At 36.0% G+C, this 25,300-nt stretch overlaps 3 protein-coding genes across 4 annotated transcripts in view; all 3 read right to left on the reverse strand.

Moving 5' to 3' along the window:
* Positions 1-1,013, reverse strand: part of LOC116171603 (transcription factor Sox-14-like) — a 61,583-nt gene extending 60,570 nt beyond the window's left edge. Inside the window, exon 1 of one of the 2 annotated variants that reach the window (XM_031488540.1) lies at positions 857-1,013. The gene's annotated coding sequence lies outside the window, so the exon portion shown is untranslated. The remainder of the gene's footprint in view (positions 1-856) is intronic. The other variant, XM_031488541.1, reaches the window with a different exon arrangement.
* A 639-nt stretch (positions 1,014-1,652) lies between these two features.
* LOC116172391 (transcription factor sox-2-like) overlaps positions 1,653-25,300 on the reverse strand; it is a 58,347-nt gene continuing 34,699 nt past the window's right edge. The window contains exons 4-5 of the mRNA XM_031489600.1: positions 12,175-12,317; positions 1,653-2,514 (exon numbers count right to left, since the gene is read on the reverse strand). Of these exons, the coding sequence (XP_031345460.1) occupies positions 1,963-2,514; positions 12,175-12,317 (695 nt within the window). The 3' untranslated portion in view covers positions 1,653-1,962. The remainder of the gene's footprint in view (positions 2,515-12,174; positions 12,318-25,300) is intronic.
* On the reverse strand, positions 14,970-16,196 carry LOC116172392. Its single transcript, XM_031489601.1, has 2 exons — positions 15,432-16,196; positions 14,970-15,351 (listed from the first exon to the last, which is right to left on the reverse strand). Exons 1-2 carry the CDS (start codon positions 16,104-16,106, stop codon positions 15,334-15,336), a joined length of 693 nt encoding a protein of 230 aa, XP_031345461.1. The 5' UTR covers positions 16,107-16,196; the 3' UTR covers positions 14,970-15,333.

Below are 25,300 nucleotides of genomic sequence, written 5' to 3' on the forward strand. Positions count from 1 at the left end.
AGTTTACGCAATTAACCAGTTTTGGAATTTCCATTCTCTACTGAAAAATACAATTCTACAAAAGGAAACTAAATAGGTGCGGGAAATGTATACTAACATACGCAGGAAATATAAAATAAAAATGGGTCTCATAAAAAAAAGCAATTCGTAAAGAAACCGCGGTCAACTAATTTTGAATTAAATAACATCTCTCCCACCTCCCCAATTTATACCTAAAAGGTTTCCATTCGAAGAAAACATTAATTAATATAGGGTTGCGTACACCACTGACGTAAAAGTTGAAGGTAATGGATTTGGATGAATTTCTTCTTTCTGTTGTAGGTCAGTCACGATGCACGGAAATCCTATTGTAAAAATCACAAGCGGTTTCCTTAATAATCGTGACCGTTCGAAAGAGCAGGAAAAAGTCCCAACAACCTCGTTAATTTTGTTTATAGATGTAAAAGGCGCATGTTATCGATTTGATATAATATAATAATAAAGAGGTATAAAAAAGGGTTGAAAGGATCATACTCACCTAATTAAAGTTGAAAGAAATGCGAAAATTGATCACAACGCGTGCAGCAGAAAAAGAATCGATTATTTTCGACGATGTCCACCGGTTTATTGATCTTTTCGCAAAATGGAGTTCGATAAGAAAAGTAACATTCAAGATTTCGTATTTTTCATTTCAAATGTCTACACTGCTGTTCGGAAAATTTTTCAGAAACCAAAGTTAAGAGTGCGTAATGATTGTTCTAACCCTGGTTCTAACGAATTATAAATAAATTGTTTAAACGTTCATGTATCCCATATAGCTTGGACTCGAATGCAATTATGAGTGAAATTCGGCATTAAAACAATTAAAATGACTTACCCATCGCTAATTGTATCTGGTTGACGCATAAAAGGCCCTCCACCTTCAACACCACACTCAAAATACAAAATTTATTTAATGATTTGAAGGCGTTTCGCACGTATCGTAGTTGCAAAGATAATGGTAGTAATCGGAGTTGCGCCGATTTACCTTTCCTGTCCTTATCGCTACACTTTCTTTTCGTACCAGTTTCTCGCCTTACTGATTGCATTTTCACAAATATCCGTCGACCTTGGTAAAAACAATACCAAAATGCGATTCATTCCACCTGATTAAATGTAGGCTCTTTCAGAAAACGTTTTCGGAAAACTGAAAACTACACCTTTGACCAACTAACTACAGAAATTAGAAAAATATACGTTTCGACATCTTTTTAAAAATCCCGAATAGGTTCCAATTGACTTGAAACCTAGTTAATCTTTCAAGTCCAACATTTTGTTGTAATACGACTTTAAGCAATTATATAGTATTTTTGGGCAGTTAAAATTTAAAAAAACGGATCGGTCAACTTTAGAATGGATGGCGGATTTTGGACCTGATTTCTTCTTGAATTTTACCCTCTGTTTGTATCACTTGTAAACTTTCCTTTCAGCATTATGCACAAAGAATATAGGCCTTTCTTTTGGAAGTGGCATGCTAAGGCAAATAAAAATCAAACCAAGCGCACCAAATCAAAAGTTTCTAATTTATTCTTTTCAATAACTTTACATAGCGTCCTTTACACAATAAGTCTAACATGATCTAATTGCAATGTATGTATAATGAATAACATGTTTATAAATATGCGTAAGTCATGTAATGTCTATATAACATAGGAACCAAAGTAATATCAAGTTCTTATAAACAAAAAAAGAATAAAGGGTCGTTATCACTATTAAGGGAGATGTCTTACAAGTATAAAAGAAAACACATTTTTAACGATAAAAAGAAACACCATCTTCGTTTGAGAAACATAACAATAATTCTATGTACATTTTTACAATGCAGATAATGGAAAAGAAACGCGCGTGCTTACTTATATACAAATATTTACACTGAAGAATAAAAATAGGAGACGTACACAATGATTTATACAAATAAATAATGCACATTCACAACCTGTCAGGTCAAAATATTACGGTTAGCGGTCTACGGAATTCGCCTGCCGGGCCTTGCGCCGAATACTGACCTGGATATTGGGACATGGGTAAAAGACCGGAAGGCATTGCGCTGTTTTGCTGCAACGCGCTGCCGGGGTAGTAACCGGGGAGGCCGCCGGGAGACGCGCCCGCCGAGGAGGTCGTGGTGGAGCTCGAGGAAGACGTGCCATCTTGTCGTTCAGGTTTGGTGTCGGGCGAGTCGGACGATTTTGGCGACGCCAAGTTTGAAGGCATTGTCGGAGAGGCGTCCGAGTACATTTTTCCAATGTCTAATGAGTAATGGCGGGCGGAATCTGGATTGTATTTGCCGTCCATGTACATTTTGGAGGATTCGAAGTAGGCTTTGGTTAGTGCGGATGTGGAGTCTAGGTAGCCGCGTTCTAGGTAACTTTTGGAAGATGTGTCCATGTATTTTGGATCTGAGTACATCGACATTGCTAAACTTGATGGTGGCATGTAGGCCGATCGGTACTTATCGGCTTCCATTGAGTATTTCATTGCATCCATTGAGCTAACAACCTGGAACAAATAAAATATTCAATGATACATCCATTTTACTGCAGTCGTATGATTTCATTTGCTTCAAACTTTCTACTGTAGTTTTGGTATTCAAAAGGCTCGAGTATATTTACTCAAATAATATCCTTTTCTGACACTAACTGGCAGAGTGTTTTTTAGAAAGTAGCAAAAGGGCACCTAGTAATGTAGAACTATTATCGAAAATGGTTTTAAGAACCCACTGTAGGTATAATTTCCGTTAAGGCCCTATCCTTAAACTAAATATTATCTAGTTCGTTTCACGTAGATTCTCTAGCGAGAACGTATCTTGACCTAGTAAGTTAGTAATTCTCTTAGTCTTAGTAAATCTATCTATTTCTCCCCCTATATTCTTAATATTTCACAAGTTCATACGGGTTCTCCAAAATTCCTTCGGACATTCTTGGGAAACTTATTTAGATTTTTAATTTCTCGAAAAGTTCATCAGAGATTATGAATATCTATTTAAAGATTTTGATTTATATTTAATTTCTAAAAATTGTTGGGTAATTTTTAGAGATTTTTAAGAATCTCCAAAAATTCTTCAGATATTTCACAAGGACTTTCTTTTTCTATGTACAACCTTTAAAAATTATGCTAGGTTTTGTTACAAAAACAAAAAGTAAAAAAACTAAAATATTTTTCATAAAAGCGATTATTTTGTTTTCGTTAAAATTTTAGCAGTGTACATTAGGCACAAAGGATGTAAGACTGCCAAAAACTTTTTTTTAGTATCTGGTTTGGGCTAGAAAGCTGTTTTGTTAGGAATTTGGCACATAGTTTTTTTTCTATAACTGTAAGTACGAGTGAACGTGGCTGCTTTACCAGCAGGGCCCAATATACTCTTAAAAAGTAGAACCACCATTCGTACCTGACACCCTCTTGGTACTACTAGAGCACGTAATATCATTTCTTAAAATCTCTAAGAATCTCAAGCGGTCCTATGAAAAATATGAAGGATCTTAATCTACGTAAAAAAATTTGATGAATTTCCTCGTTGCAGAATCTCTTAGGACTTTCGACTCTTGAAACTTACCAAACATGAATTTTCCAGTAAATTATCTAAAAAACAGACCGAGGACCTAAAAAGATCAAACGAATCCCTGAAGGATCTTTGAAGAATTTAGAAACATTTAAATGATTTCTAATGGAACTCTGCAGACCCTTTGAGAACCCTTTGAACATCCCTGAGAGATACACAGTTATAGATATCCAATAAAGTCTGTCAGAATCCGTAAAGAATCTCTAAAAAATTATTAGGAACCTCTAAAATATATATGAATAGTCTCTAAAAAAAGTTGGTGATTATTTAAATATCTACAAAATATTGTGAAAGCCTTCAGTGAGCGTGTTATAAGGTTTTTTAAAAATCAATCTATTCCAAAAATAATAATCTTCCAAAAAATATATAAAATTTTTAGAACTCTTTTGATAACATTAGAACTGCAGAAGATTTTTGAAGAATCTTGGGGGGTAGCCTGGCATGTCCGAGTTTGTAGGCAACCCAAAGGAATATCTTTTAACTTTTTGAGAAACCTCTAAGAATCCCAAGAAATATTCTAAAAAATGTGGGCATCTCTGACGGAAATTGGAAAAAAATGTCTATGAAAAACTTCTGGGAGACCTTTGAAACACATTTTAAGTGGATTTCCTAACTGTTGCTAGACATTAAATAATACACTTGGGGAGGCCCCTTAGAATCTTAAGAAACCTTTAAAGAACCGTTAACAAATCTCTTAGGAACCTGTAAAATACATCCAAAGGATGCGTTTTTGTTCTAAAATTTAAAGGATTGTGTATATAGTGCGGCAAAGAATACTACAAAATGGACAATTTCTAATTTCAGAACACATATAGACGTGAACACAAATCTTAATAGTTTGGTATCAAAACTAAAACGATTCTATAAACTTGGTCAAACAAAATTACAATACACGACAGTATACCATTACTGTTACACTAGAGATTTTTACAATTGAGCCTTTTGCAAGACAGTCTTTTTGTTGCCTCTGTTATTAATGATGACAAAAATGGAAACAAGAGGCTTAATTATATTTTTTGTGGTCGTTATTCAATGAACTTGCTTTTTATATCTTTGAATTCAACCCTTTCTCTTTTCCCTTTCGAAATGATAACAATTCAATAAAATACCAATTGTGAAAATTATACTCATGGAGGAGAAAAGAAGGTTGAAAATCCCGTGTCTGGGCACAAAGAACCGGTGTAATACGTTATGCTTTTGTATCCATGGATAGCAGCACCTTGCGGGACAAAAGTGACAATATATCATGCCACACAATGCGCTTTAACGATTTAAACAAACGTCTGCGTTACGCGTAATCATTTTATTTCTTGTGCATATTTTATAAACACACGGTATAAGCATTCTTTAACATACCAAAGATGATTAATACCGTATTGTGTCCGCCTTTATTTCACCCTTCCGATCGATCCGGCGGAAAATTATCGCCGATGTGAAAATCGGAAAAAATGCGCGGCCCCGAAATTATTTTCATATGTAAATATTGTATAGAACAATTTATCTTGACGTTGTTATTTAAATAAGGTAAAAGCGAGGGTGTCGAGGAACCGAAGCTGCTTTAGCGTGATTGGGACCGCGTGCTCGCCTGGACAAAGATTATTAAATCAGGATTAGCGGTATGTTTGTGACTGGTCTGAGGCCTGACTAGTTCTTTTGTAACAAAAACAAGCATTGATTTGTAGGCTATCATGTGGATACAGGAATGCCGAGTCTATGAATACCAATTAATAACTTCCAGATGTAGGGTGTTCGATTATAAACTGCTGGGTTTATCGTCCCAGACCTTGTTTGTGGATTATAAAGCCAATGAAAATTAGGGTTTATATCTTACGCCCGACTTCTGCAGTAGCATCGTTCTCGAAATGGTACCAGCTCAATCAACAAAACTTGAACAGCATTTCTCTTCCAGAAGTTATGATGGAAATAAACTGCTTTTACGTACGTACGTTTTACGTACCAAAAGGACGTATATGACGAGGGTGTTTTGATCGTAAAGCGATACGTAACTACTGACAGTTAAATGAAATACAATTTAATTTATTATTTGCTCGCGGTTACATAAGTAGAAGTACGTAGGTACAATTTGAAACATTTCCACTTACGCTGATTGTCTCTACAGTTTAACTCTGTCTTTCACAGAAAGAGAACGTGGCAGTGCATCAGTGTATGACAGCACCTTTCAGGAATATACAAAATAATACTCCGGATGGATCAATTTTAGAAGAAAGGAGCTTCCAGACACAAAGATATGGCCCAATTAAGTTGTTATTTAAATGCACCCTAATAACCAAACGCCAAGTTTGTTATTTTATTATGGTAGCACACGGAGCAACCCGAAAACCACCAAAGGCCTTTACCCTCATAGTGATAACAGCTTCTTTGTTGACGAAAAGTCGCAAAATTCGCCATTCACACTTTCTTGTTTCTCTCTAACTCTAACCTAACCCTTCTAACCCTAAAAGTAATAACAATTTATGATGGTAAGTGCCAAATGTTCTATACACACATTTTTGCTGCACTCGTGCAAATGTTTAAGTAATCCATTACGGTTTTAATAGGAAAAATCTGTAAAATGCGAGGCATTTTTTTATAGAACTCTATACGGGAACAACTCGAAAACTTCCATTTTTGTGGACCTTTTTCAGTTTTTCTATATTGATTGAAAACGAATTGTATCTGTTTTTCCAACATAGGGTTTTTCAAGGAGCATTAAATTACCTACAATCCACTCTGTGAAATTAGCCACCAAAATGCCGAACATGAGTACATTCCCTATATCTGTATGCTGTTACTCTAAATTAACAGTGAAAAACTGAATACGTTTAGGTAACAAGGGTTTGTGTGGAATAGCCTGTATAGTATTTTCCCTATGTTCAGTAGTTCATTTGCAAATGGATTTTAATCAAAGGAGTTCCACGAAAATAAAAATATCAAAACGATTGTTGCTACACATTTTTTTTCCATCTTTACTTGCACGCTGAAAATTTTGATAATTCTTTATCATCCATTTTATCAAAACGATTGTTGCTACACATTTTTTTTCCATCTTTACTTGCACGCTGAAAATTTTGATAATTCTTTATCTCCATTTTTAATTAGAAACCGCATTTCTTTAAGAAATACACATTTACTCTAATATTACAGGTAGTTTTAAGTTTCAGATTATTATTATAATATTGTATAAATATTCAAGAAACAAAAACATGAATTTTTGTTAATGAAGCCACTACCAACAATGCTGCTCTAGTATAATAATCTAAATTCTAACGTAATTTTTCAAGAGAGTAGTGGAGTATCATAAAAAACTTGTGATTCTCTATATAAATGCAGTGTATTTTTCCTATTTGAGCCTGTGGCAAAGATACTGTACCTACTTATTAAGTAGAATCAGATGAATATTACGACTAGAATTCGTGCAAATGTTTAAGTAATCCATTACGGTTTTAATAGGAAAAATCTGTAAAATGCGAGGCATTTTTTTATGTAACTCTATACAGGAACAACACGAAAACTTCCAATTTTGTGGACTGTTTCAGTTTTTCTGTGTTGATTGAAAACGAATTGTATCGGTTTTTCCAACAGCGTTTTTCATTAAATTACCTACAAATTACAGGAATCCAATAGCAAGCCAAACTACACCGCATTCTACCGAACTAATTAGGGCTGTTTAACCGTATTAGTAAAAATACGGAAAAACATTCCGCATATGCCATGGAATGTCTACTATAAAACAAATCAAATTCTTTCAAAAAGTATTATATTTAGAACAGCGAAATCAACATAAAGAAACACCAAATTACTAAAAACGGTTTCCTAAGATAACAATTTACAATAAATGTTCGAATAAGTCACCATTAACTGCAAGACAGTAACCAAGTCGATCATAAAATCCATTTCGAACTGCTGCGAATTGATAACTGGATATTTTTTTGCTTTAGAAAATTCCATGGCATGGGGGTTTTATTTTTCCAATTTTCCGTCTTTATTATGCAAAAAATTTTTTTCTACAAAAAACCTTAATACATTTTTGCTCTAAAATAATTTGGGGAGCCAATAATCGCATCTTATGAATTTTAATTGAAATCCCTATGATGCGTTACGCAAGTCACCACCCTGTATAGCATTTCACAGTATAATATTTAATTGCATTGTCTCCTAAAAAATTGAAAATACCGGCCATATAACAAGGCCAAATCTGCCCCCAAAGTGTACAAAATTTATATAGCGCCCTTAGAAAAAGGTTTCACGTTCTAACATTTATTAGGCTATTCACAACTTTGGGGATAGATTTCACCCTGTTAGAGGGGCGGTAAGTATGTTCAATTTTTTTTTTAGATACTTAGGGTCAATGCGAAACACCTAATACATCTAGAATGTGAAACCTTTTATTAAGGGTGCTATATGAATTTTGATACTTTGGGGTAGATCAGACGGGCAGTAGTAACAATTTTTTTGCAGATACTAGAGCTATATGCGAATTGATCTGTAGATAAATGTGCTATATGAGTTGTTTTTAATACTTTGGTGGTAGATTTCACTCTGTCGGACCGGCGGGGCGGTAACGGATACAAGGTAGAATGCGTGTGCTATATCAATTTTGTATACTTTGGGGGAGGATTTCGCCCTCTCAGACGAGCGGGACATGATTGTCAATTTTTTTTTTGGAGATAGGATAAATTCATTGTACTATCGACTTTTACAGCGTAAAGTTCTTCGACAATCTTTAAAGGTCATTTCTACCCCTAATAGTAATAACAATTTTGTGAAGTTGACGAGGGGTCGCAGTATACACTATTCATTAATTCTCGCTTCTTTCTAATAGGCTATTGAAGTCGTAATGGGAATAATATAAGCAACTCAAGGCAGTTTTTTTATGGGACTACACGCAACAATCCGAAAACAACGAAACTTTTTGTTTATACGAAAGGGCCCAAAATTCAAAATTCTTGTACTTATTGTTCAAAATTGTAAGTGGTCCAATGAGATCTTAATAGTAAGTAATATGCAAAAGGGAATACAATTTTTGGTGGGACTACACAGGGTAACCCGAAAACCACAAAATTTGTGGATTTTTAAAATTTTTCTGTGTACATATTGTTAAAACTAACTGATGTATCATTTTGTTCACTACACAGTTGTTCAAAGAACATTAAATTCCCCACTTTTTGCACTACGTACAGTCCTTTCTCTATTCCTGGATGACTACCGATGAATAAATTTACACATTCTTGCGGTTCCGTAACCCTAATGCAACAATTTATAGAAAAGAAATTGGTACCAACACAACAAGATAGTGACATTTTTACACCTTCTCACGATTCTACCATCCTGATACAACAGTGTCTAAGGAAAACTTCTATCAGGATAATAGATGAAAGAGTGCTCGTTTAGAAATTTATACCTTCTTGCGTGCACGTATTCACAGAAAAATTTGTGACAGAAACGAGGACAGAAGCACAAGAAATACATATGAGGTGTATCCGGAAAGAATCGGGTTTGATTTTTCCCTGAATGAAAGGGAGCGCACCGATCAGTATCGTTTACAGCACGCATGGTCAACCTTTTTTTCCAAAGAGCCAAAATAAAATTTTTCATATGCGCTACGGGCCACATTTAAAAATCCAAATAAAAAGTATGTATAAAGAAATTAATAATCATCTATTTCTTTTTGGTCTTGACCTATTTTGTGCCTTCGTAAAATCGTTTTTTAAAAAAACAATAAGTACTCCTGAAAAGTGAAAATTCACACCATTTTGCATACAACATTTACCAGACGTGAAACAAATTCCCATATTCAGCTTGTATCCAAATTTTCATTCTTAAGATTTGTTGCAATATATGGCTTAAAAATATTTATTAATCCCAAAACACGTGTCGTTTTATTGATTGGCTCACCCGGTATATATCACGACGAAAATTCTGGAAAATACCTGGCGATATCTCTGAAACAAGAAATGTATCTGCTTTCAAACGTCTTGGAAGCTTTGGATCGCGTCCACTAGATGCTGTATGTGTAATATAATCATTAGTCACTATAGATATAGAATAATCATAATAATCATATTAATTCATTCTAATCGACGGGCCAGATTAGGGCCGCGGGCCGTGGGTTGCCCATATATGGTTTACAGGGAGTAGTGGTGACGAGTGTCAGACTGTCAGAGGAGCGAGGGAACGAGCGGCAGTTGGTTCCGAAACGTGCATTTTTCAGTATGATCCTGAAATATGCCTATGAAAATTGGGAAAGCCGTTGGCAGCGTTGCATGCCCAAGGGGCTCACTTTGTAAACGTTGATTAACTCAACAAAAAAGTGAATAATGTTTTTATTTTGAGACTAAACCAGATAATTTCCGGGCACACGTAATATATGAAAAAGGCATATATTAGGAAGTCATAACACATTAGAGGGTCCTATTTGTGTATTCAGTTGGGCTTCAAAGAGTCAAGAGTGTAAACATTTTTTATCAGGATATAACCGATTACGTGAAAGGCATCTGTCCATAAACTAGCTACACTTTCTGCGTTTCTACTTAATATATTAAATACCTACATTAAATTGAAAGATGCTGTGTATACAAAAAGTTGAGCCCGATCGATTTTAAACTGGGCTTCTGTAATTTTGATCAGTTTTTAAAGGGAACAGGAAACCTTTACCAAGATGGGAGATGGTATTGGTGTCTAACAAGCGATTTTACACTTTCCTGCTTTGTGTGGTCCCAGCACCATTTTTAAAAGGATAATTCCTGTAAGGGGCACATGGGACATAAATAGAGGACCTACCAATTTTTAAGGAAAAAATTTCCACAGAGAAGAATAAATACTTGAGGAAGTGTATGTCAAGGAATTTAGGCTTTCTTGGTTATGTGGTCTTGATACAATTTTTGTAGCAACAATTTGTAGCTATACATAAACATGCACGAAAGCTAGGGAAATCTTTCAATACATTTTATATACGGTTCTGTGATTCTGATAAGCATTTTAAATAGGAAAATTTATCTAAAAACGTGAGAAAGTGTCTGTAATAAACTGTACACCTTTTTTTGGGATTCTGATAACCAATTTTTAAGAGAGAACTTGGTACCAGGAGTAAGGAGATGTAGGTAGGAAGAGGTCTGTCGATACATTTTACAGTTTCTCAAGTTGCTAAAATTTTAATACACAATTTTTAAATGTATTAGGAGGACATAATATCTTTCTCATTTTTATACAACAATTTGCAAAATTGAGGTTAGGAGAAAATAAAAGAGGGGCAGGGGATTCCTGTGTTTAATTTTTATAAAAAGGCGCCGTTCTTACCATCTGCACGTTAGTAAAGTAAAGTAGGTATTGCTTTGGGGAAAAAATGACTTCCTACTTTTTTGTTGGAAATACACGTTTTGAAGCACAAGGAATGCAATTCCCACAAAATCTCGATGATGTTGATCTGTATGCTTGTAAGCCTCATCTCCGGCTAAACGGCCGAACCGATTGGAACCAAATTTGGTAGACATATTCTTAGACATAGGTAAAAGGAAGAGCTCAAAAGCTTTTGGATAGATTTTTATTATTTTGGAAGACAAATTCGCGCCATGCAATATTTGCCATAAGAAGATGTAAAATATAATGTATCTATCCTTTTGATGTATAGGTATTAGTCCTAGTGCTAGGCGAAAAGTCAAGAATCACCATGATGATATATGTTCGAATATTGAAGAGGTAAAGACAAGCTTGGGTAGGGTAGTGTGTAATGTAATTATATCTAATGTGTTTCTATAGGCTGTACGAGAGTGGAGGTTATGTGAACTATTTTATACACTTATTGTAATTTTAAGCACCTTTAAATATAAAGGCAGGGTGTAAGATATCGGCGTCATTGTGGCGCACTACGCGGAATACAAAATGAATTGGTCTCCGGTCTCCGCATTTATTCAGAGCAACATTCGAGAAGATTTATTAATATGATGAGAAGAAAATCACTAATTAGCATTATGATATAAATCTCAAGATAAAGCACGTATATGCGAATTGCATAAATTAATTGTCTTGTGTCATGGTTGTTTGATGTTATTTTCAATAAGCATAAATAAATTCAATTAATGTTTGTTTTGCATTATAAACGTTTGCAACCTAGTGATGAAGTTAAATCGAAGGCACTTTCTTTGAATGTACTTAAATTCAGAACTATGTCACAGGTGTCCACCAACAATGAATGTTGGATTCAATTAAATTTTTATAGGTTGTTTTCCTTAGCGGTTGCACTTCCTCAATAGAAATTTTAATTATGTTGCATATTGATGGTTGAAAAGAGTTCGAATTGTATTGAATAAAAGAACAGACAAGAACCCACACATGATGGCTCGTCACATATTGTCCATATCTAATGGTCGGTTTCACGACCGATCACTACTACATGACTTAGCATATTTTCCTAACTAAAAAACTGGTGGAGAATTTCTCACACTTCGTTAGTTACGACAAACATAAATTGTGCGGTGCGTGTAGGGTTTGGGCGCAGGCAATCAGCGTTCTTGTTGTTCTTTGTAATCATTAATTCAAAAGACATTAACGAGTTTACTTATAAATTACAATTCGGTCGAGATTTATTTTGGAAATTAACCTACCTGCGCAGGTGACGTTAAGCCGGCCGACATGGATTGTTGAGCGGCGGCGGCGGCGGCAATTGATGCCGCGCTTAGAGAACCATAGGCGGCGGATGGGTTGTAGTAGGACGCCATAGACTGCGTCATACTGCTCGCTGCCATGCCTGTAAGTAAAGAAAAAGTTGTACACACCGATAAATTCACATATTATTTAACAGCGCTTGAAATTATTATGGATAATAAGACGGTTTGAGAAATTATCGGTACATGAAGAGTGAATAGGATTAACATTTGTTGCAGAGTCACGAATGACAACTTAAATTATAGATAGAGTCATCAATTTCTAGCGGGTTGTAATATATAATAATGTTTTTCTAATGTAAAATCATACACGTATACATCTGTCATTCTTTTGTACCTAACATTCACGTAATTGTATGATGTACACTGTACGTAGGGGTACGTACACCTTTGTATCGAATGACATAATGAAATAAGCTTTGATTGACAAGTAAATGCGTATACTTAACAAACATTCGCTAATTTAGCGGCAATAAATCTTACTTACATCTAGTGAAAGGGATAACCTCAGAAAAACCTGGTCCTCCCAAACTTTTTCCTTTTCTGCACCATATTGGCACATTTGCTTTATCGACCAACTCCAAATATCGCTTTAGGGGTCCATGGAACTTTTAGATTCCATGAGCATTAAAATTGGCCCAGTTAATTTAACTTCAGATCGATACTTCCATTTGGAAAAAAGGTGTTATAGAAGGGATGCCACGTTTGAAGTGCCGAAGCACAAATGAAATGATGACAAAATGTTCAGGGGATACATGCAAAACTTGAATTTACCACCGTACGGCAAGGATATGGAAATTGGCCTCAAAGGCGTCAATCTCTTTCAGAAAGCCACAACTGTAAATAGTTTCAGAGGCTTAACCGTAGGCAAAATAACTGAAATAACCTTTATCTTCCCATAAGAAAGCCAGTCATAAGTATATCTTGGAACGTCAAATTTCAAGCCGAATCCGTCTACAGTAAAGTAAAGTTAACCACCAAAAATGAGCAGTTGCTGCAGGAGGAACAAGTTTTTCTCATGCAAGGCCCACATTTTTAAAGAATTCAACGGAGATGGCTTGAATTGTGCGAATGATTGTCGCAAAGGGGGAGGGATCTCTTTACACGTGTACACAAATTTTTAAAGGCAGCCTGGCACACATTCAAAATCTACGCTATATAGTCCAAGAGTTAAGCTCGCCGCATGTAAGTTATTCACGATTTACATCTACAAACAGTAACTCCGGGGTAGGGGGGGGGGGGGTCTCCCTTAAGACAGCATTATTTGAGGGCCATCTGACACACGCTCAAGGTATAGGACTACATACTGCAAAAAAATTGTGGGCTTCTAGGGCAATTCCTCTAAAAGTAGTTCAAAACGTGGGTCCGGACGGACAGACGAGCAGACGGACAGACGGGCGGACCAATGGACAAAACGCAAACAAAAGCACATTTTTTTTAATTTTAAAAAAAGTGCGTTATTTTTTCCATTCGGACTGAAAACGTATGTTGCAATTTTATTGAAAATATTTAAGGGATGATATGTATAGATTAAAAATCAAAGAATCCGTGTAATGAATAATGAATTTTTACCTTTATTCTACGTTTTGTTCTTGGTTTCGGACCTACCACTTCACTATCCCTTTACGATTTACGTGGATCGTCCTCCAATGTTCCGGTCTCGCGAAATTCGCATTTTCCTGCCTATCTCGTTCTCAAAGAGCACTTTAATGGTATGCAATAAACGTTTTTTGAAAATCTTAAAAGCACCCTTGATTTTTCGAACCCTAAATTATGTCACGAATTAATGTCTAACCATCAGAAGCTCAAAATTCAATTAGGATTTTTTCCTTTACAAGAGACGACCAAACAATCGGGGGACACACTGTATATATAGTGTGTCCCCCGATTGGCCGACCCATATGGGTTGCTTCGTAGAAATTTATATAGGGATTTCAAAGGATTTCCAAGATTTCGAGGATTTACCGAGGATCTCAGAGGATTTTTAATTTTGTTCAGAATGCAGATTTTACGTGATATATTCTCATATGGTCAATGGTCATCCAATAAATACTGATGCTTCTACCGATCATTCCTCGAGTAGACTGTGGCTTGACTTACCTCAACTATGTTTGTAAGTACAGAAACATATAGCTACCTATCCTACAAAAGAAAGATTATCTATGAATTTCTCTGTGATAAATTACGTACTGAAACACTCGTATCACAACGAGCAAGTTGAAATGCGCTTTATATGACATGGAAGCCTTTCTTTTAGTTAACTCACTAACGAATGGGCGGACGGACCGAATTCAGACCTGAAGTATATTATCCATGAAAATTATTCAATAAATTAACCGCTGTGCTTAAAAATCCTTTTAGGGTAGACGCAGTTTCATCCAATCATAATACAGTGTCCATTTAAAGAGTGGCTATGAGAGTATATCGGAAAAGGGAAAGAATATCTACAAATGCCGAAAAGCGTATTTGAGGGAACACCGAGTATGCATAAATAGTGTATTTGGGAAAGTCATTGGCATGTGTTGTATTAAGAATCCGCAATTTTAACACGATAAACATTCTTCTTCAATACGACTACAGATATTAACCCTGAAAACTTGCAAAAAACAGAGAAAAAAGATGGAAATCCCTTTAAAAAAAGACAATTTTTTTTTTTTTTTTTTTTTTAGTTTTTTTAAAGCAACGACAACAAAGGTCTTACGCCCAATTTATTCGCTTCAATCGTTACTTCTTATTTAAAGCATTCTAAACAAATTGATACTTTTTAGGAAATCCATCACCCTCCTCAGACTCTCCTGACCCCCATCCAAGACTTCAGCAATGTTTCCACTCATACCTGCCACATTCCTCCGATCTGCGTATTTTGGACACTCTACTAAGATATGGTCCACAGTGACTCTATCTCGACATACATCGCATACCTCTCGTGTGGTTTTTCCCAGCAGATGTTGATGTGTCATACGAGTATGACCAATACGTAACCTCGTGAAAACAATTTCTTCCCTTTTCGATAAATGGTAATTTATTTTGATTGCTTGTGTGCTGTTTTGAAATTTATACAGGTAAGTATTTGCATCTTGCCAAGCAGAGTTCCATTTCTCATACATTCTTTTTTTCAGGTGTTTTTTGAAATCACTTGGATGAATAGAGATTCCATCATAGACTGTGGAGTTCGTCGATTCTTTTGCTGCCGTATCTACAGCTACGTTACCGGCAATCCCAGCATGACCTGGGATCCAGATTAATGTCACCCTAATATTAATATTTAGTAGGTATTGTATACGATCTTTTATAATGCATATCAAAGGGTCTACAGAATTTGCTTTATTGACTAATGCATGCATGGCACTTAATGAGTCAGAGCATATGACTACCTGCTTGGTATTTTCATATTCACAAAATATCAGTGAGTGCCATATTGCGTACAGTTCTAAGACATAGACGCTGGTGATGTCTGAATGTCTCCAAGCATAACTTTTCTGGTTGACAAACATAGCACTAGCCGTTCCCCTTTCTGTTTTAGAACCATCCGTGTATATAATTGTAGCATCCGGATATTTTCCTATAGTTTCCCTAAAATGCATTCTGTATACAATATTTGATGTTTCGTTTTTGCTGAACGCCGATATGTCCAGTACCGTATCGATATTATCGCACAAAATCCAGGGAGCGTAAGGTGTAATCGCATATTGCATTAAATTGGGCCTTTCTTCACCAAGTGTACCTAATAGTTCTAATGCCCTGATTATTGCAGGTCTACTTACAGTAGGCCTTCGCTGGTACTCTAGTATAGTGTCATTATCGTTTAAAAGAATGGCATTTCGATGGTTTCTAATTGATAACATCTTAACAAGATAGTTGCATAACAACATCTCTCTACGTATGTACAGAGGCGGTACACCCGAACTTGCATATATAGACTGTAGTGGACTAGTACGGAAAGCGCCAATTGATAGCCTAAGTCCACTAGTATGCACTGTGTCCAGCATCTTTAACGTACTTTTTCGCGCAGAAGAATATACGATACTGCCATAATCTAGTACTGGCATTACGAAAGATTTATATAGATGTAGTAATGTATCTCTACCACAACCCCAGTTAATGTTACATAAACATCTTATTAAATTTATTCGTTTTTTACATTTAGCTGCTAACTGAAGGGTGTGATCCTTAAAATATAACCGGTTGTCAAAAGTCATCCCTAATATTTTTATGCTTTCTGCTATGGGGATTCTTATATGATTCATGTATAATTTCGGGTTTTCGTGTTCAAGTCTCCGTCGACAGAAATGAATTGCCTTGGTTTTCTCAGTGTTAAATTTCATACCCATCGAGTCTGCTTGTTCAGTTATTTGATTTAAAGCGTTTTGTAGTTTATCTTGGATGACTGCCATATCTGAATGTTCATAGAAAATTATCAAGTCATCCACGTAAAGCATAGAATTAACTTCGGTATTAATGGTTGAAATTAATTCGTTTATTCCTATTAGAAATAACGTGCAACTGAGAATTGACCCCTGAGATATTCCGTTCTCTAAGCTGTGTGCTTCAGATTGCTCGCTTCCTAACCTAACTGTAAAAGTCCGACCAGTCAAAAAAGTGCGTAGTGTGCAAGGTAAGTTTCCTTTCAGACCCCATTTGTCCAAAGCCTTTACTATGTTATATGTCCACATCATTTCGTATGCTTTTTCTATATCGAATGTTATGGCCACGATATGATTATTTCTCAGAAATGCATTCAGTATATGAGCTTCTAAGTGGACGAGATGGTCGATTGTTGACTGTTGTTTTCTGAAACCCGCCTGACTCGGTGTTAAGCAATTCCTCCTTTCCAATATCCACATAAGTCTTTCATTTATAATTTTTTCATACACTTTTCCTATACAGCTTGTTAAAGCGATCGGTCTGTAATTGTTCGGGCTAGTGACATCTTTTCCAGGCTTAGATATTGGGACAATGATGGATTGCTTCCATTGTTCAGGATATGTACCATTTTTGAACAGTTCATTGTAAATACCTAGTAGTTCTTTACGTTTGGATTCGGGAAGTTTACGTAACATTGCATTAACTACATTATCTGGTCCTGGTGCCGTGTCTTTCGTATCACAAATCGCGCTTTGTAGCTCATTTCCGGAGAAAGGTAAGTTATAAGTAAAGTTTATGTCCGTGTGGAAATTAATATAAGTTTCATTTCGCTTCTTAGTTTCCCGAAAATTTTTGTTATAATTTTCAGAGCTACTGTTAGCCTCAAATTGACGTGCTAGACCTTCAGCTATATCTTTAGGGCTATCCAAACGATTACCTTCAACTATTAGGATTGGTGAAATTTCTTCCACAGGTTTACCCATAATTTTCTTTACCCTTTTCCAAACTTCGCTGGGGTGCGTAGTGTTGTCTATGGTAGCAACATAGTTGTGCCAGGAAGCCCTTTGTGCGGTCAGAACTACTCTACGTGCTTGAGCCCTTGCCTTTTTAAAGTCTATCAGATTTTCTAAAGTGGGCTGGTTCCGAAATTTTTTAAAACACTTTCTTTTCGTATCTATAGCATCCTTAACCTCTCTAGACCACCAAGGTACGTTTCTATTTGTAACTACACCTTTTGATTGTGGAATCGCTTTCCTGGCCGCAGTGAGTATTTGATCTGTAAAAGCAGTAATTTTATCTTCTATCGGCATATTTTCATGGATACTCGGAGCATCTGTTAAGATTTCCTCAAATAAATCCCAGTTAGCCTAGGAAATATTCCATTTCTTAGGCAGTGTATAATTTTGTTTATGAGATGGGGTCGATAAGAAGATAGGGAAGTGATCACTACTGCACAGGTCATCATGTACTTCCCAAGTCAGTTTAAGTGCCACTGGGGCTGATCCGATGGCAAGGTCAATAGCTGAGAAGTTGTTACCTTTAGCGTTGAAATGTGTAGGTTCTCCTGTGTTAAGTAAAACTAGTTCGTTGCCATCCAGAAGGGTTTCAATTAAGCGACCTTTCGCATCCGTAAATGCGGAACCCCATGCTATTGAGTGAGAATTAAAGTCTCCCACAATGAGGAAGGGTGTTGGAAGTTGCGGGAGAAGCTCCTCTATGTCCTCTACTCTCCAACGATGCGGTGGTAAGTACAAATTGCATATGGTGAGTTTAAATGGGTATAACACCTCAGACGCTATAACTTGGAGGTTTGAATTAAGGTTAACTATTTTATGTGGAATGTTGCTCTTTATGAATATAGTTACCCCACCACTTGCTCTATTATTTCCAGTAAAGTTTTTGTGATAGTTATTATAACCCCTTAAGACAAAACGTTCATTTTCCTTTAAATGCGTTTCCTGGAGACAGATGCAATATGGTTTACGTTCATTTATGATTTTCTTTAGTTCACAGTATCGAGTCCTTAAACCATTACAATTCCATTGTAGAATACTTTCTGGTAGTGCCATTTTACATGTAAAATTAGTATAAATAACACTCAAGTAAATTGATAAAAATGTGAAAAGACGCAGGACAAACTATTTCGATAAAACAAACAACACACGGATGAAAATTTGTTAACACGAGTATATATGTACACTTAAAATTACTTTTCCAATTTAGTATCACAGATTTGAAATATCACAGACTAATCAATTTTTTCTACAAGATCACCAGCAGGCCGAGATTCTTCCATCTCGGTCTGTGATATTCCACTAGAAGTAGAGCAGTTATCTTTGGGTTTTCTAGGCTTTCCTTTGGGCCAACCTTTCCTTTTTGGTTTAGCCTTCAGGTCCTCGTCGCATGGAGAACTGGGTGCTCTTTTTCTGTTCTCCTTCGCATTGGCCCCCTCTTCTATATCCTGAGAAGGAGGTGGCATAGCTTTTGTGTCTGCTATAACAGACCTAATAGTCGGCATTACAATATCACATACATTCTTTGATATCGTAACGACTAAATCCGGTACCATTTTTTTAATTACATCTTCAACAGACGGTTCTTTAACCTGTATCGTTTGAGCGTATGTTTTTCCAGTTACAGGGGTACGTGTGATTACTTTCTTTTTAGCTTCTGGATATGATAATCCCTCTGTCACTTTGAGCCTTTGAATAGCTACTTCATTTTTATAAACGGGACACTCTTTCGAATTAGATAGATGGTCGCCTGCACAATTCACACATTTAGGTGGTTCCAAACATTGCTCATCATTTACGTGTCTATTTTTTCCACATACACATTTTTCAGGAACATGACATCTTACTGATGTATGACCGAATTTTAAACAATTCATGCACCTCATTGGGTTAGGAATATAAGGTCGAACTTCAAGATTATAAAAAGCAGCTTTTACGTTTTTTGGAATTTTAGTTGAATTAAATGTTAGGATGTGGCAAGGGGATTCAATATATCGTCCTTCTCTTTTCACGGAAATCCTTTTAACATCTATTACACCTTGCTCCGTCATACCTTCTCTAATTTCACTCACCGTACAATTCAAGAAATCCCTACAGTATACAATGCCTTTGCTATTATTTAACGTTCCATGGGGTTGCACCTCGACTTCGAATTCGCAAAATTTTTTAATTTCCATTATCCGTATTGCTTGCTTCTTGCTCACCGCTTCAATCAGAAGGCCATCTTTTGCTTTTTTAATTGTCTTTATATCTCCGGCTAAGCCATAGATTGTACGGGAGATTTGGAAGGGGTTTACCCTGGCAAAATCACCACCGTCCGCTCTTTTAACAAGCAAGAACCGAGGAAAAACCATCGTCTCATTGCTTGTAATCGTTTGGGGTGTTTTCTGGTGTCCCCTGTTCACCATTGTATTATCACTTCCATTAGAGTTGTCCAAAACATAGCGTGGGTCGATATCCATTCCAGAAGCATTTACATGCGCCGAGGCCTGGTTTCCTGCCATCGACGCCGAGCAGACGCTTGATCTCGACCGGGTGAGGCCTGCACGCTCCGCCTCTCTCCCTGCCGGATCTGGGGACAATCCGAACCCCTGATCAGTAAGTTGTAGGCGCCCCGAAGGGCTCGAAAAATCCATTAACATAAAAGGTCGTTTCCGGTTTCGCATTTTATCGCTACTGCCAGCGGGCCATGGCCTTTTTTTTTTTTTTTTTTTATAATTTTTTTGAACATTTTTAAAAATAGTACTACGTCATTGGGTGGTATTTTTCATTTCAACAATTACACCATTTGAAAATTTTGTGGGTTGCCCTATGGGGCGAGACCAAACTGGAAGTTCACATCCTATTTTTGTTTCATGCACAGCTTGTAAAAACCTCGAAACGGTTAAAAATTTCTCGTGCACCGACGCATACGGCCAAGGCCTATTTTGTATGCGTTGGAAAGGAGTAACACTAACATTCAAATTGGTGAGAGCGTACACAAACCCTACGACCTGTAGATTTACTAGCCTTTTTTTGTTGAATAATTAGGAATCATTCACTTCAGTTTTCAGCCACCTAATGCGAAATTCAGTAGCCAATCGTACACAAGAATTTGAGAAAGTACGTAGACTGTAGTCTTTATCACACAGTCATTTCTTATAGTATACAAGATTTGAGTTTCGAGAGGAATCTCTTTATTAATGTCTTTTTTAATTTGTTCCAAATTTATGGAAAAAAATGCGTGTGGTATATGCATGGCAATGAGGTTTAAAACTTGAAACCAATTTCATGCAGTTAATAATACTTTATTTTCAATGGCATATTTTTGTAGAAATTCTTATATTCCATTATGCATTCCTCACATTTAACGATTTTGTCTAGTAATAAATTTAACTAACTACCCCATAAAAGAAAATGTGTACAATAGCTTCAATGCATTTGTCTACTACTACCATAGAAAATCAATCAGAAAACAAACATTTTTCCACACACAAAGGCGACTTAAAAAGGGCCCTGCAAGAAAAAAGAAAACTTATTATTCCGTAATGGCGTGACTAGAAAATTTCGTGTTCTAATGAAGTACTCATATCATTAGGATAATACAGTAATGCAGTCATTTCGGTAGAATACAAATGATTTTTGACATCCAAGCCAAAACGATTCATTATTAAGTTTGATGTCAGTGCGTGTTCGGTTTAATTTATTACTTAAAGTGCACGCGAAGGCACTTTCAACACTGAAATATTATTTTTATTTGATTATTCTTGATACGGGGTCGCGAGAATTTTTTTGTAATCCGCAACTTTCGGCTTCGGCCTCGTATCAGTTAGTGACAGGGTGACAGGCTCTATTAAATCAATAATATATAAAAAGTAGGGGCTCTTGACGGTTTTATTTCTGGATCAAATCCATCGAGGCACGAAACACCTGGTCAAATAGGTGTGAGATCCTGGGCAGTCGCGGTTGGAATCTGGATCCCGTGAAGAACCCCCGCTTTTTTACGAATGTTTTAGATTCCATTCGTATGTGTCTTCTTTTTCAACACTATTATAGGCGAGCGGATAAACGAACATCATTAATTAAGAAACACGTCAGGGTATTGCAATAACTCTCCGTGGAAGTCAATCACATTTAGTAATATTTTATCGATGACATTTGCATACTATTGTTGTATCTTGTATAGGAAAGTTTAAGGCCTTTGGAACACACAAGCTGAAACTTTGTCCATTAGTTAGGCACAATAAAAATGAAGGTAACTACTGGGTGGCCGATATCACCTACATTTCATGTCATTATTGCCAATTAGAAGTTTGTTATGTCATACAATAACCGTTAATTTTTCATGTTATGTTCAAGCACAAATCCTTTATTTGTATTGTAGACATATTTTCCTTTCTATTTTCTTGAGGGACGAAGTATTGTGTTACTAATCCAAATTGCGTTGGGGCGATTCTGCATCCCTACCGAAATCTTATATTAGCATGCACCCTATGACATTGAAATCGTAATGTAAGATATATTTGACGATTATTATTACTGACAATTTTGTAATGTTTCTACTTTTTACATGCACGCTACTTAGAATTACTAGTAGCATGAAATTAAAAGGTAATATTCGAATTAATTACTTTATATAAAAATAAAAAGCCAAAATATGTATAATAATGCCTTAAATCCCTGCCTGACTGGGAATCTAAACGTCGGAAAGTTTCTAAATATACTCAAATCCCTAAATTGTTATTGTTCCTTAAATATTGCAACACAAAGTTAGGTTCACTTACAAAATAACCCCGTCTGCGAACTTGGCACATTTTTCTGAAACAATAAGTCTATAACAGCATGCTCTAGGTTTACTGAATAAACAATTCTTTCATTTTCGAGGCGTTCTCCACATTTTTACACCATAAATCTTTGAAAGTTTGCTTGTTGGAAAAAAGATAGGTGTCATTTGAAAGATTTTAAACCTAGTTCTAATTTCTTTGTTTGCATATAAATTCTAAGGTTGGTATTCATCTTCATTTTCGCCAACTTCCCCAACATTTCGGCGACTAAAGCTAATGTAGTTACCCAAAAGTTGTGAAACAATAACAAATTTTGCGAAACAAACTTTATTTATTTATTTTATTTATTATTTATTTATTTTATTTATTATCCCTCTCTTGTTTTGGGCCCTCAACAGGCATGCGCCCAATTAGACTTGAGAAGAACCTAAGAAGGTAATCGGAACATGAAGGAAATGCTTGATGAGATCTTGAGAGGAACCTTGTAGACATTTGTGCTAGCCAGAAGGACTTTAAGGAAGCTTCCTATATAAGACGAATTATTTGTCGAATATACTAATTGTTCTTTAAAATTAAATATTAGCTCATTCACTAAAAATTTGGAATTTGGACTTTTATCTGGGTGGCTTTAGTTGACTTGGTTCCGAGCTTGGTGCAAACAAAGCCACCATCAAATGACATTGCATTTTCTGATGCCGAAGTATACGACTCAACCCATGATAGAAAAGAATGCATCATATAGCATCGATTATCTGCCTTTATGCATTCCGTTTGCAGGAGAGACGTTGGGAAAGGCGCGAGTTCATACTTGAGCAAGTGTCTGAGGTTAGTCTCTGATTGTTTGATTATGCACATTTGTTGAAATAGAGTGAGCTTTTTGTTCATGATTTTCAGAGAACAGAAAAGAGATGCCAGAGTAACCACCTTATTTTTTGTCTTTAACTTGAAGCCTTCAAAATTTCCTTTTTTCAAACGAGTTTTCAAGCAGGTGTAATACCAATAAATAGGGTTATGTAACAGTTGAGGCCTTCAGAAGCAACAGCCCCTGAAGTGATTGACATCAGTTCGTTAAGGTTAGAGGCAGGAGTCGTGGGAGGGCCATCTAAATACTGATGAAGTAAATAGTTATAGACCCGAAGCTTCATTTTTGCCCTACAACTCTTTGTATTGCCCTATGATACCAAAAATATACTTAGTTTACGAGATATAAGAGAAAAACTGAAAAAAAGTCCGAACATTTAGGGGTTTTTGGTTCCCCTCCAAGTTAGCACACGGTGCAGAATCCTAGTGTATTTCCAAACAACTACCCCCATATTTTTCATTATATCGACTGGACTATATTTAAAATTGATTGCCCTTTTCTGTGACAAAAAAGCATTTGAAATTTTTGAAAAATCTTTGAAAATAACTGAGATATCACCGAAAAACTGAAAATGTCAAGTTCGTTTTCATTTTCCCTAGCTTGAACGATCGGAAATGAATGGTTCCCGTTAGCACCTTCTTATCGTGATATTGAATAATCAACTCACAATGATCGTGGGTAGCATTAGTCAATAAAGGCGAAAAAATATTCGTATTTTAGATTTTTTTTTGCACCAATCATCAAAACAATCATCAATACTTTTTTAAGGGCCAATCTTTTCATCTCTCGATCATATTATTTGGCAAATTGGATTAACAGTGGTATCCATGGAATTTTATTCGGAGAATAAAGTTATTGTGAAGTGAAAAAACTAGGCCTAAGAAAAATAATATTGGCTATAATTTTTACATTAAAAAAATTGAAAAGCAAACTACATAGCAAACTACATAGCATCTTCAATATACAGGGTTGCTATTATAGGTGAAACCAAAGCTCTCATACTCAAACCGTTTGAGATATGGACATGTGAACTAGAACGCCTCCGTCACATACTTTGAGGATTTTGAGTACGACCCCATCTTGAATTTGGTAAACAGCAACAGAGGTCATAAGAAAGCTAATTGTTTTCTCTTTCTTACTGCCTTAAACATGAATGGTGTTAAATTAGAAAATAATGCAGAAAAATTAGAAAAAACGTGCTGTATGATTGTCTATCTCTGTGTTTCTCAGCCTTTTTAGCGCATTTCCACAAAAATAAAAAAAATGCGCTATTGTGGCCACTTTGTCCGTCCGTCCGTCCGTCCGTCCGCTAACTTTGCGACGCTACTAGTTCTTTATCTTAAGAGCTATTGTTCTACTTTTTTCGCTATTTGGTCTTGTACCAAGGAAGGAATTTTTTCTGTACCGCTTACAAAAAAAATTATTGTAAAAAAAAACAAAAAAACCGTTTTTTACATGTTCCATAATTTTACACTTTTGCCGTTTATTAACGATCCTAGAGATCGTTTAATATTTTGCATTGCTATCTGTCGCCTGCCGGTTGGTCTCTCCGTCTGTTCCTTTGTCTGTCTGTCCATCTATCTGTCCGTGTGAACGATAGCTTTGTTTAGAAATGTTCGATCGCTTTTACATCTCCGTTAGTTATGAACTGAATTGCATGAAATTCAATATGGGCATAGATTTAGGCATATAATACGCAATGCCAAAAGTTGAATCGAATCGATTCAAAATTCACAGTGCCCTTTTCGCATCTCGACCATTTATAAACCGAATTGCAAACTTTTTTACTTATAAAAGTATTTGAATGAAATTTGATACATAGGCACTTGGAATAAAGGAAAATCTAGCGCCAGTTTCAAAATTTTATTTTGCGCATGCGCAGTGCCAACTTTTTATCTATGGAACCATTTAAGTGAAATTTGATACTTAGGCGCTTGGAACAAAGGAAAATCTAACATTAGTTTTAAAATTTAGGTTTGCGCATGCGCAGTTCCAACTTTCTTATTTAGAAAAGCATTGAAATGAAATTCTTCTCATAAACTGAAATTGAAGTAGCACGTCAA

This window comes from Photinus pyralis, unplaced genomic scaffold, assembly GCF_008802855.1.
Source record: "Photinus pyralis isolate 1611_PpyrPB1 unplaced genomic scaffold, Ppyr1.3 Ppyr1.4_LG5, whole genome shotgun sequence".
Taxonomy (NCBI): Eukaryota; Metazoa; Arthropoda; class Insecta; order Coleoptera; family Lampyridae; genus Photinus; species Photinus pyralis.

Excerpts from the sequence above, each read along its gene's own strand:
- LOC116172392 (XM_031489601.1), bottom strand. The coding sequence starts at position 16,106 with ATGTTGTTATGCAACTATCTTGTTAAGATGTTATCAATTAGAAACCAT.